The sequence below is a fragment of the Canis lupus genome, chromosome 15 (assembly GCF_048164855.1).
Source record: "Canis lupus baileyi chromosome 15, mCanLup2.hap1, whole genome shotgun sequence".
In the NCBI taxonomy this organism is placed as follows: Eukaryota; Metazoa; Chordata; class Mammalia; order Carnivora; family Canidae; genus Canis; species Canis lupus.
Window position 1 is genome coordinate 21097514 of NC_132852.1, and position 12649 is coordinate 21110162.

A 12649-nucleotide genomic window follows, 5' to 3' on the forward strand; every position below is an offset into this window, starting at 1 on the left:
GATATCAGATTAAGTTAATATGAAACACCCTCTAATAAGAACACCTAGAAGTGCCAGACAAGTATAGCAAACATTTTCTTTCTTTTTTTTTTTTTTAAGATTTTATTTATTTATTCATGGCAGACACACACAGAGAGAGAGGCAGAGACACAGGCAGAGAAAGAAACAGGCTCCATGCAAGGAGCTTGACATGGGACTCGATCCCGGGTCTCCAGGATCACATCCCAGGCTGAAGGCAGCATGAAACCGCTGGGCCACAGGGGCTGCCCAGCAAACATTTTCTTAAATGAATATCGAACTTATAAGACAGAAGAGGAATAAGCCATCAGGTAATCAAGACTGTGGTGAGATACCACTGCACATCCACTAGGGAGGCGATAGTCAAAAGGGCAAGTGATAACAAGTGTTGGCTAGGAGGTGGGGACATTGGAACCCTCACACATTGCTGGGGGGAATGTAACATGGTGCAGCCGCTGTGGGAGACAGTTTATCTGGAAGCCTCTCAAGTGGTTAAACCATGTGACCCAGAGAGTCCACTCCCAGGTATGTCCCCACGAGAAATGAAGCATACTTCCACATAAAACTTGTATGTGAATGTTCATAGCATTATGCATCAGAGCCCAGAAGTAGAAATAACCCAAATGCCCATCAGCCGATGAATGGATTAAAAAATGTGGCAAACCCATTCCGTGAAATATTTGGCCTTAAAAAGGAGCGAAGTACTTATATGCTACAACTTGTATGAACCTTGGGAACATTATACTAAGTGAAAGGAGCCACTCACAATGAGCCAAATGTTGTATGATTCAGTTAGATGAAGTATCTGGAATATGCGAATCTATACAGAAAGAAAGTAGATTAGTGGGTTGCCTAGGGCTGGCGGACAGGGAAAATGGGTGACTGCTAATGGGTTTCTTTTGGGGGTGATAACATCCTGGAATTGAATATGGTGATGGATACACAACTCTGTGAATATACTAAAAATCAACGAACACTTTGAGTGAGTGAATTGTACTGTAAGTAAATTCTATCACAAAACGTTTAGAAAAGAAATATGAGGAACTCCCCACCCACCAGAAGGGAAGAGTTGGGGGAGGGGAGGGGGGGGACATTGCCTTCAGTGAAGGCTGAGAACTTCAGATTTTGTTTAGATTTGCTTTTCATTTTTCAAAAAGTGTTGTAATTATAGAGGGTTATAAAAAAATCATATAATTCTATGTGTGTAACCAAAGCAAGAGCCAAAGTGCCATCCTCTTCCCCAGCCATGCCCACTTCCATTCCTGCTTCTCAGGAAACCGCTTCCTCTTACCTTAGGCCTTGGCCTGCATGTTTCCAGTGTCACCTGAGTTCACTGCTGTTGCCTGATGTTTCCACTTTGGGTAGCGTCTGCCGACGTCCCTCTATGGAAGAGGAAGGATGGCTGACCTCTCACATCCCTCATCTGCCTCAGAGAGTTAAATCACAATTTTGATTAGCTCCTTATTCAGTGTGTACAGTTTTGTTGTGTAATTATTCTCTTAGCTGAGGCTTTTTTTTATAAAAGTGCTCTGGTCCTGTTTCCTTTCTAGAACTGTCTTCCCTGATGTTAATAAAGTAGGGAGTCTGCACTGCCCTACAGAGTTAAGCACGGGGAGTCTGCACTGCTTCATTTTTGCCTTCCAGATATCCTGCAGATGCCTGCGGTGGATCCTTACCTGGGACCCTGGAAGGGGGACTGTGGGCATCCTGGCTGTGAGTTAGCCGAGGTGACCAACCATGCAGCCCCACCGTGGTGGCTAACATGATGCTTTTCCCCAGCTGCTAGGAGCGTGAACTCAAACACGTCGGGAAAGCGATGCATTTTGTGTTTCGTTGGTGGAGACTTCCATTCTTCTGCTCCAATTCAGTGATATGAAACCGAGGTTCAGATTACTGTTCTACTGTATCATATTCTTGGGGTGCTAATCCTGTACCTTTTCTCCTGTGTCTCTTTGCTCTTACCTGAGAATACTGTACTCTGGTGTGTTGTAATTTTTTATACTTATCTTCAGTGAAGTTAACCTGTGCAATCCCACAAAATTATGGAAGTGTTGCTCTTGAGCAGTTGTTGGTTTGCTGCTGCCAGGGATCATGAGGCTGCTGCCCAGACATGGTAATTTCTCAACTAGGGAATCTCACATGTAAGGAAAAGATACCTTTGGATCCCAACCACATATCAAGACTCGACCTAGCATTTCAACATCTCAGGATAAAATTAAATTTTTCAATTTTTTTTTATTTTCTTAGGATAAATTTTTATTTTCCTCATGTGGAGCCCAGGCATCCTGGTCACCACCCTGCGTCCACAAGTGGATTTTTTTTTTAATGGCTCAGTTTAATCCCCATTCCAACTCCGACTCACACAGACCCCACATTTGACCGTGCCTTGCTGCCGGTTATATTTAGCGTACTGAGGCATGTATTCACCCGCTCCCTGCACCCCCACTAAAATGATAAGGAAGTGGTTAAAAAAAAAAAAGCAAAACACAGAAGAGTGAGACAGTGGGATAACGGGAAAGGATGTGGCAGCAACAAAAATGTCAACGCTGGAAAATAGATGGATGAGTAATAACAGTGAGTGAACCGACGAGACAGAAGCTGAAATTTATGGTGGGGGTGTGAGAAACACCGAAGCAAGCCCGACAATCCCGCAGACCCTCTGAAAGCTCCAGAATGAAGCATGAGGTTCCTCTGAAACAGGTGAACTGATTGACTGTTCGTCCTTAGACCCCCAGCCTCCTCCCTCACCTGTGCTGCCCAGTGAAGGCTCTTACCTCACCTTCACGAGGGAGGATGAGTGAACTTTCTGGAAAAGTTGACTAGAGAGACTCTGGGCTCCCAGACAGCAGGCGTAGCTGGAAGAGGGGGCAGGAAATACCAGGCCAAAAAAGGAGGCAGTACGTAAACGAGAATGGAAGAAGATTCCCCATGGTTCACCTCCCAGCCCTGTTCTGAGCACATGGCATCTGGTCTTACTGAGTCACTCAGACATCGGAACATCCCTCCCTGGGACCTGCAGCCATTCCAAGAGAACAGTTGCCGAACCTGAAGTTTGGGGGTTCAGGCCCCCCACTTCTCACACAGCAAAGCCCCACAGCTAAGAGACCTGCAAGTGCACCCAGCGCTTACGTATAAATGGACAGAGGTCACCGGACACTTGGGGAAAGCCCACCATGGAAGACGGAGACAACACGCACACGCACACACATAAGCACACGCGCAAGCAAGGAAGCGAACCTAATGAATCCAGAAAAAACCGATTCATCCAGACAGTAGAAGACATGAAAACAAACTGGCATTAATCACCTTAGAGAAGTAACAGTGGCCCCACCGAAAGCACTGGCAGAAGCAGGTGTTGGGTAGGGTGTGGGAGGAGGGACTAATCCCAGGCTGCTGGAGAGGATGCAGCAGCTCCTGGAGCGGCTCCGCGATTCCTGGTGGGATCCGCTGACCCAGCCCATTTCACTTACTGAAATGCATGCACAGGGAGACTCTCCACCCGGAGATTGTAGACAGATGTCTTTTGAAGCACTGTTTATAAATATTGAAAAAGAAGACATGACTACAAAAAAAAAAGAAAGGAAATCTTGCCATTTATGATGACGTGGATAGAACTAGAGGGTATTATGCTGAGTGAAATAAGTCAATCAGAGAAAGACAATTATCACTCATGGTTTCATTCATAGGTGGAATTTAAGAAACAACAGAGGATCATAGGAGGGAGGAAAAAATAAAACAAGATGAAATCAGAGAGGGAGACAAACCATAAGAGACTCTTAATCATAGGAAACAAACTGAGGGTTGCTGGAGGGGAAGGTGGGTGGGGGAACGGGAGGTAACTGGGGGACGGACATTAAGGAGGGCATGTGATGTGATGAGCACCGAGTGTTATGTAAGACTGGTGAATTACCTCTACCTCTGAAACTAATAATATATGTTAATTGAATTTAAATAAAAAAAAGAACCAACTAACAACTGTAGGGGAAAGGATACATAATCTGAGATATATTTAGAGTGGGGTGTTATGTGCTTGTGAAATGCGTGAAATCTAGTTGTATAATATGGCTGTCTCAGTAATAAAATGTTGGATAAAAAGATCAAGTTGCCAAGGCTAGAAGTGGGAATGAGGATAATTAATAGTCATGAGGGCTAACATATAAGTTAACTCTTTGTTCTAGGGGCTGTTATTATCCTCACTTTATATAGCCAAGGAAACTGAGGCGCAGAGAGGCTAAATGTCCAAGATTACACAGCTAGTAAATAGTGAAGGGGCATAAACCTGCCTGGTAATGTTCATAGACTTTAGGCCGAAGAGCAAGAGGACATAGGAACATGGGACTTTATTTGTAACATTTTTTTCTTTTCTTTTTTTTTTTTTTTTTTAAGAGATCTGAAATGATTGTGGCCAGTCTGAGTGTCCATTATATTATTTTAAAATCTTTTATATGTTCAAATATTTCATAACACATTTTAATGACCAAGGAGACCATAACCTTGGAAATAGCCTACTGCTGAGTGCCCAGGGCGGCGGGGCTGACCCATAGAGCTCGATTCTATCCATCAGTCTGTGTATTTTTCACTGAGCTTCAGCAAAGCACCTTTCCCCGTCCTGTTCCGCACGTGCTTTATCATCGATACTGGCGGTGTGCTCTCGTGCAGGTGGTGATATGGGCCGGAGGGAACAGCACCGTAACCCCAGACAAAGGGACCATGCTCGGGGGTCAGAGCAGGGCCAGAGAGAACTCAGTTCTTTAGCTGCTGATTAGGTCCCCGGAGAGCTGTGCTTCCAGCTGGGCAAGAGTTTGAAATTTTGCCTAAACTACTTTATAACATGGTTAAGTAGAGCCTTTGCCGGGAATTTTGGTGTTATTTTCTTCATCATTGCTGTCATCTCTGACTCAGAATTTAATCACTTGTGTGTTTTCTTTCTTTTTTTTTTTTAATGTGGCTCTTAGATTGCGGGAAATGAGAGTGAACCTTCTCTTATGTGGCACATTTGAGGAAAGGACAGCTGACAAATATTGTAATGAACAGTTACTCTATTCCAAATGTGCAATACTTTTTTTTTTTTTTTAATATTTCACTTAGAAAGAAAGTACCCAAACATGAGTCGGGAGAAGGAGAGGGAGAGGGACAACAGACTCCACAGGTTGAGCACAGAGCTGGACCGGTGGTGGTGGCTCCATCTCATGACCCTGAGATGACTGCCTGAGCCTGAAACCAAGAATCCAACACTTAACTGAGTGGGCTAACCAGGCACGCCCGAGTGTGCAGTACTTTAAAAAATTAACACAGTTGAATCTGGGAGGTTGGAGTTGGAAGGACACTGAGATATGGTTTAGTACACCTTCCCTATTTTAAACATGAAGAAACCAAGGCTCAGAAAGTTGAAATGACTTGTGCAAGACTATGCAGCTGTGTACTGACAGCACTGGGAGTGGGAGAAAGGGCTCCATGCTCCCTGCATGTGTCACTGCACCACAGAGTACAATAAAATGTACTTCAGCCAACAAGCAGATATTTTCATGGAACATTATTTGTCATTGGTTGATTTAGAGGACTCCTTAAAACTACTTCATACGTATAAAACCCATACACTTTGGAATTGTAATATTTCTGATACGTAGTCAGAACGCTAGCTCTGAAGCTTTTTTGTGCTTTACGTTAACTAAAAGTAAGCTCTGGAGCTGAAATTTCTTGTGATAATATAGAAGTATTGACACACCCGCCTTAGTTGTGTAAATATAGATATCATTATGATTCCAGATGACCTTTCTTTTCAAGGGGAAACCTCCTAACTTGATGTTAGAGCAGCAGTTCAGAAGGACAGGATCTCATTTTTACTCCCAGTTGGTGGGGGTTGTTGGCAAGAGGAGTTGGAACATTTCCTTCTGAGATGTTTCGGTTAGTTCTGTGTTTTCACAGTGGTCCTCAACTGACATGGTCGAGTGCTGCGGAGTTCGGAGTGGGCAGGCGCTGGGGTTCGTCACAAGAACTTTCCTCTGTAGCACGCTCATTCACGTACACCAGAGATAGTGGTCCACTGCCAATATCTTTGCTGGAAGGGTAGATAGATCTTCTCTGCTGGACCTCTACGATGGTCACAGTCAATGATTTTCATTAATATTGGGGTCTAAACTTTACAAGTATGATACTGCTGAACAAATGCAGCCTCCCCTGTGACCACAGAACGTAGAAGTGCCTTACTTCAAGTGGTTTAGGAGAACTTCAGTAAGTATGGTCATTTATCCTGATGTAGTTTCTTCCAGGAAATACAACGAAGGAATCATTAACAAACTACCTGCAAATATGATCGTATGTAAAGTAAGAGCTTGCCATTATTTTGCTTTCATGACATGATTTATCTTGCAGTGTGTGAGCTTCAGTCTCCCTCCATGAGTGACTTTCTGTGGGGGCTGGAGAACTCTGGCTGGTTAAGGCACATTAAGGCCATCATGGATGCAGGAATCTTCATTGCAAAGGTACGTAGTAAGGGCAGAGCAGCTGGGGGACTCTGACTTCAGAACAGAGATCCCATTTGCTCCCAATCTGCTGTGGCTGCCCCCCTCCCCGCAAGGAAGCTGTGGCTCGCTGAGTGGGGAGCTGGCTTTGCAGACCACAATGCTTGGCCTCTTAACATGTGACTTTGCAGAAGAGAGGACAGTGCTCTGCTGATGGTATGCTAGCACAGCAGTAAATGATAAAACATTGTTTAGAGTGTTCTCTCTTTGGTTAGGCTTGGTCCTAATTGGAGGAAAGAATTTTCTGTAGGAGAGTGCATACATCCAAATGTGTGACGCCTCAGGGACCAAGGCCGGGCTTCCATCTTAGTAAACAGCAACTCCTTTGTCATGAGGGCAGGTCAGGTTTCCAAACCTGGTAGGCAGGTTCCCTTCTGCCACAGGAACAGCGTTGCTGCAACTTCCATGTAAGCAGGGTTTGAATGTGTTGTCTATTTTGTTTCTCGATGTTTTTTGTTGGTTGTTTTTATAAATCCCTCTCAGATTTATACCTAGAGACAGCCATGCCTTTTCTGAGGATATGATATGCTCCCCTTTATTAGATAATTCATTTGTTTCCCAAGAATTTATTTAGTGCCAGTCACTTTTATAGGTGCTGAGCATGCAATGCTGAATAAACCAGATCAAGTCTCCTCTCTTACAGAGCTTGCATGGGACACAGAAAATGAATAAATAAGAATAAACAGAATTTCTGGTACTTCAAAGTGCTATGCTGCAATCTCTGCCATGTTGCCCAATTTACATTTCCTGCCAGGATACTCAGCTAAAAATTGTGTGTGCATTTGCAATAGCAAATAGAAATTCTTTTCTTTGAGACTTGCTGCTATAACTTTTACCTTGTTTTCTCTTCCTTCCCCCACCCCTGGATGCATGACTTGACTCCTATCCTTTTATCTCTACTTTCATAGTTGTACTTCTTATAATTTTTGTGTCTTTCCCTTTTTGGAAATGATTGAGACCAGTAGCAGCTGCAGAATTGCAGTATTGGAAAGCTCTTAAGGGAACCTGGAGGGGAGGGAAGGGTAGAAGGTGGGCCAGGACACGTTTGGGCAGGAAGCATGCTTTTGTTGTACCACATGTGCTTAGCTGTAGTGGTCTGGGGGGGTAGCGCCTGGGTATGATAGGTTGGAAAAGTTTTGGTTGCCAGCACCAAACCACTCCTTGGGCTCTACCCTAATGGATGGCGCGTGAACACTAAATTAGCTGTCTGGTTTTTTTTGTTGTTGTTGGTTTTTCTTCTCCTCTCTTTTCTTTTTGTAGGTATAAAACCAAAACTGGTTCTGATGAGACATTTTTCCTTTCTGTAGCCATTCTTTCTGACTCTTTGCTGATTCTGTGTTTTTTAGGCAGTTTCAGAGGAAGGGGCAAGCGTGCTTGTTCACTGTTCAGATGGCTGGGACAGGACTGCCCAAGTGTGCTCAGTGGCCAGCCTCCTGCTGGACCCGCATTACCGGACCCTGAAGGGCTTTATGGTGAGTGTGGCTGCCAGGCCACTCGGCCCACACCGGGTCTCTAGCAGAATGGACCTCTCTTTCGGGCAACTTCTTTCTCTTCCCTTGTTATTTTTCTCATAGTAGATTAGCAAGATTAAAGGAGAAAAGGTTGGGGCTCAGTTGATGAGTATCTGCCTTTGGCTCAGAGCGTGATCCCGAGGGCTTGGGATAGAGTTCCTTCCATATCGGTCTCCTCAGAGGGAAGCTGCTTCTCCCTCTGCCTATGTCTCTGCCTCTCTCTGTGTGTTTCTCATGAATGAATGAATGGATGAATGGATGAATAAATAAATGTAGAAAATTGGTCTTGGAATAAAAAAGTGAATTTCTGGGATGTTGGAACCAATTCAAACTGGTGCTGTTCAATGTGAATTTGGGGGCAAATACAGAATATATTCAATAGTTTATAAAATATAAAATATCTTTATACATTATTTGCTCACAAATATCTTAAGCTTGAGGTAACATGTAAACATGTAGTAGAAAATACTTTCCAGGAAAAAATATTTGGAGATAAAAAGTCTTCTGTATTGTACATGCAAAGTCCTTGAGAGGAAAACCTTTTTATTTACTACTTTGATTTTTTAGATAGTCCTTCACAACTCTGGATGAGAGTATTGAAAGTTTGTTTCTGTGCTCTTTGTTGAAATTATGAGTACACCCTTTCCTAGATTTTCACCTTTTAGGTGTGCATCACAGGGCGACGTGTTACTTCCACCTGCAGAATCTGTGTAGTTGCTGGGATGGTGAATCTCTGGCCCGGCTGGAGCCCTGTTCTTAACATGATGGCAGGGGCTTCCTAGTGACTGGAAGATTACCTGGTTCTTGCCTCTGGCACCATGGTTTGGTAGAAAGTGCTTCAGTGGATCCTGAATCCATGCTAGGGATAGATGCTGACAGAGGAGCCTGAATGGGATATCTCTACTGCTAGATCTCCTTCATCAAGTAATACCCGCTGACACTCTAGGGACAAGAGAGAAAAGGCAGAGGCAGGTTTCCTTTATAGGCTTTTTCTTTTTTTGTGTCAGGGAACTTCCAATTACCTGTGAGAGCACTGAGACTTCAGATTGATCTCTCAGCTTTAGACTCCTCCCCTGGATTCCTTCATTCCATTTGGAGAGTGGAGGGTCTCCGGCTCAGGCACTCCTTCACACCATCCTCTACCATTATTGGTTCTTGATTCTGTCCCATTAAGTTTACATATTGTCAAGGGCAAACTTCAACCACTCCATACATTTGTAAGGGAAAATCTCTGGCCATTTTAGAGCATTGGTGATAGTGATGGGATTGGTCTATATTATTTCTTTTTAAAATCTAGACAATTGAAGATTATAAACCTATGCTACCCCAACTCCAAAGCAGGTTGAAACTCCTCCATTATGTCCCAAACCCCCAACATTTTAGAATTTGTCTAATGTGTGGTAAAAATCACAGGAAAATATTCCTATTACCTCTTGTAAGGAGGTTGGTACTTTCTGAGATGGGCTTTGCTGTAGAAAGAGCTAGGTTATGAGGTAGCATCAACCACTTCCTAGTTGTGTGATCTTAGTATTTAACTTCTTTGTTTTCCCTTCTGAGAAATGAGAGTGATCATACTTGTCCCACAATGAAATGAGATTATATATGAGCAATATGAACAGTGCTTTCTAGAAAGCTCTCAGTGGGTGCTGCTATTACCTTTTCATGTATCCATTCCCATTTACCCTTCCTGTGGATGACCTTCAACTTTACCCTTCTGCTATGCATCTCTATATGGGTGGACAATGAGTGCTCATTTATCTGCAGGCTACCCGAGGAGTGACTTCTCTAAGAACCTTTGAATCCTTCAACATTGATGGTTGGGGTCTCTTATTTTTCCTTGTTTGCTTCTCTCCATGATATTTATATATTCTTTTTTGTATAGGTATTAATTGAAAAGGACTGGATTTCCTTTGGTCATAAGTTTAATCACAGGTAAAAAAAAAACTTAAAAATCTGTTGATTTGAATGTGTAGGATAAAAAAAAAATCTGTTTTTTAAGTTTTTAATTGAGTGGGGGAAAACAGCCTTATTTTCTTTGTGTATCTTATTCAAAAAGTTAGTTATATATGTTGTAACACAGATAAACGAAGTTCTAATTACTGTTGGTATTTATTTGTTGAGCAGAACCAAATAATGTTAAATTGCTCCAGGAAAGACAGAATGCTATTAATTGGCTGAGAACCGATTTTTCCTTTTTTCCTACCATATGCATTTGATTCATTAAATTATTCCATTTTTGAAGTGCAGATACTTACTCTAAGCTATAAGGTGTGATATGTCTGTGGAACAGTTTCTCTTTGACCTTTCACACTGGGAATTAAATTGGAGTTTGTCTCAGATGTCTGCAGAAAGTTCCTGAAGGCTGCTGGTCTGGGTTTTGGAGTCAGATTCAGCCCCCAAACCCAGACTGTGGCATTTACTAGCTGTGTGGCCTTGGGCATCTGTCCGGAGTGTTGGGCCTCCCTCCCATCTGTGAAATGGGGATACCCTCCCTGTTCCACAGGGCTATAGCAAGGCATTGCTAACTAATCTAGTTCCTTGCCTACCCATACTAAGCTTTCAGTAAATAGAAGTTACTGTTTCTAGAGCCACCAGTGTCCCTTCTGGTGACAGGGTTGATAATGCCTGACAGGTGTTTAATCAAGCTCTTAATGCTGGGGTAATCGAGTCTTTTAGAGCTAAAATTTTAGGCAACATGCTAATAATATTTTAAATACACATTTTTGTTTCAGTGTTCCTAAAGTAAATTCTAAATTCATGGAACTGCCCATATTTAATTGTGTAACTTTTGCATTTAGCATTAATCATTTTCTGTGGTCTTCTAGAATTGTTTTTGAAATTATTTTTCCAGGAAAACACAATGATTCTGTTTTATAAATGAGAAAATTAAAGCCCACAAACATTTAAAGTAACTTCCTTTCTTTCTTTTTTTTCCTAAGTAGGTGCCATGCCCAAAGTGGGGCTTGAACTCACCACCCTGAGATTAAGTCAGATGCTCTACCGACTGAGCCAGCCAGGTGCCCCTTGAGTAACCTTCTTAAGGTCACATTGTTTTCAGTGTTGGGGTTCTACTATCTTATGGCAGTTAGCATCTCTGAGATAGAGGATATATGGACAGAAAAAATGTGGAAATGGCTAAAAGACTAGCTATATAATTGTTTTATGAGGAAACCATTTTTAAAGCTACCAAGTTGAGTGGAACTCAAACTTTTAAGAAGTTTTCGGACAGTTTCTAATATTTTCACTCTTGGAAAAACTCCTAAGGTGATATTCACTCATTTCTCTTCCTAAAGTTGGTTATCCATTGCTGAGCAGATGAGGTTCTCTATTGTTATTTTCAATGTAATGATACCCAAATCATTCTTTTGGATTCTAAAATTCACAAATAGCACATAATAGTGTAAAGACTATGCAGCCTTCATTTAAAAATCAATAGAAGGGGCGCCTGGGTGGCTTAGTTGAGCATCCGATTCATCTTGGCTTGGGTCTTGATCTCAGAGTTGTGAGTTCAAGCCCTGCATTGGGCTCAGTGAAGGGCATGAAACCTATTAAAAAAAAAAAATCAATACAAATGTGAAGGAGATTCTAAAATACTTTTGAAAAACAAAGATGGGAGATATAAAGGTATATGGGAGTCTGGGAATATGGGAATTACCAGATGGGAAATAAATTATGTGACAGGTTTTAACATTGCTCTAGAAATATCCTGAGAAACTTGGGAAACCACAATTTTTTCAAGATGTCTTTCTTCCTCTTCCCTTTCAAAATAGAGCAAAAGCAAAAACCTCTAATGTTGCTTAGATATTTCTTCCCACACTTCCCCAAATTGCTAATTAAATAAAGTGGAAGATTTACTTAAAAAATCCTGATGTACTTTTGAAACTTGAACTAAAGGATGCTCAAAACAAACAAACAAACTTTTTGCCATGGAAAGTTCCCTTGAATTTTACCTTTTGCACTAATGCTTTCTTTTCTGTGTGTCCCTTCTATAGCCAGACCTTCAGCTCAAAGCTTCTCTTAAAAGTAGAATTAAAGAAGTTAATTTTTTTCCACTTCTGCCCTCCAGGTTTATATGTTTATTTAAAAACTGAGGTTTCTTTTGTGATTGCTTTTGCATTCATAGCTTTATAATTTAAAAAAAAAAAACCCAACTTGCTATAAAGTCTCTAATATTTTTTTCATAGATATGGCAATCTAGATGGTGATCCAAAAGAAATCTCTCCAGTTATTGATCAGTTCATTGAGTGTGTCTGGCAGTTAATGGAACAATTTCCCTGTGCCTTTGAGTTCAATGAGAGATTTTTGATTCACATTCAACACCATGTTTATTCCTGCCAGTTCGGAAACTTCTTATGTAATAGCCAAAAGGAGCGACAAGAACTCAAGTAAGTGTTTGGTTGTTTAATTTTTATCTAAGGATTTTGTGATTGAGAATTTCAGATGGCGTTTTAACATTCTGGAGACTATTTTAGCTACATATCTATAGCAACATTTTAAAGTTATTTTTTTTTCTGACATCACTTCATAAATGGTTTAATGTCAGCAGCCGACAAAGATAGACACAAGCTCATTTGCCCCAGTGATATCTACAGACAGAAT

General features: G+C 41.8%; 1 protein-coding gene across 8 annotated transcripts in view; it reads left to right on the top strand.

The window, feature by feature from the left end:
- MTMR7 (myotubularin related protein 7) overlaps positions 1-12649 on the top strand; it is a 172363-nt gene that overhangs the window by 153496 nt on the left and 6218 nt on the right. For all 8 annotated transcript variants that reach the window (XM_072776180.1, XM_072776181.1, XM_072776176.1 and 5 more), the window contains 4 exons: positions 6391-6500; positions 7886-8011; positions 9933-9982; positions 12235-12435. In XM_072776180.1, coding sequence (XP_072632281.1) covers positions 6391-6500; positions 7886-8011; positions 9933-9982; positions 12235-12435 — 487 coding nt within the window. The remainder of the gene's footprint in view (positions 1-6390; positions 6501-7885; positions 8012-9932; positions 9983-12234; positions 12436-12649) is intronic.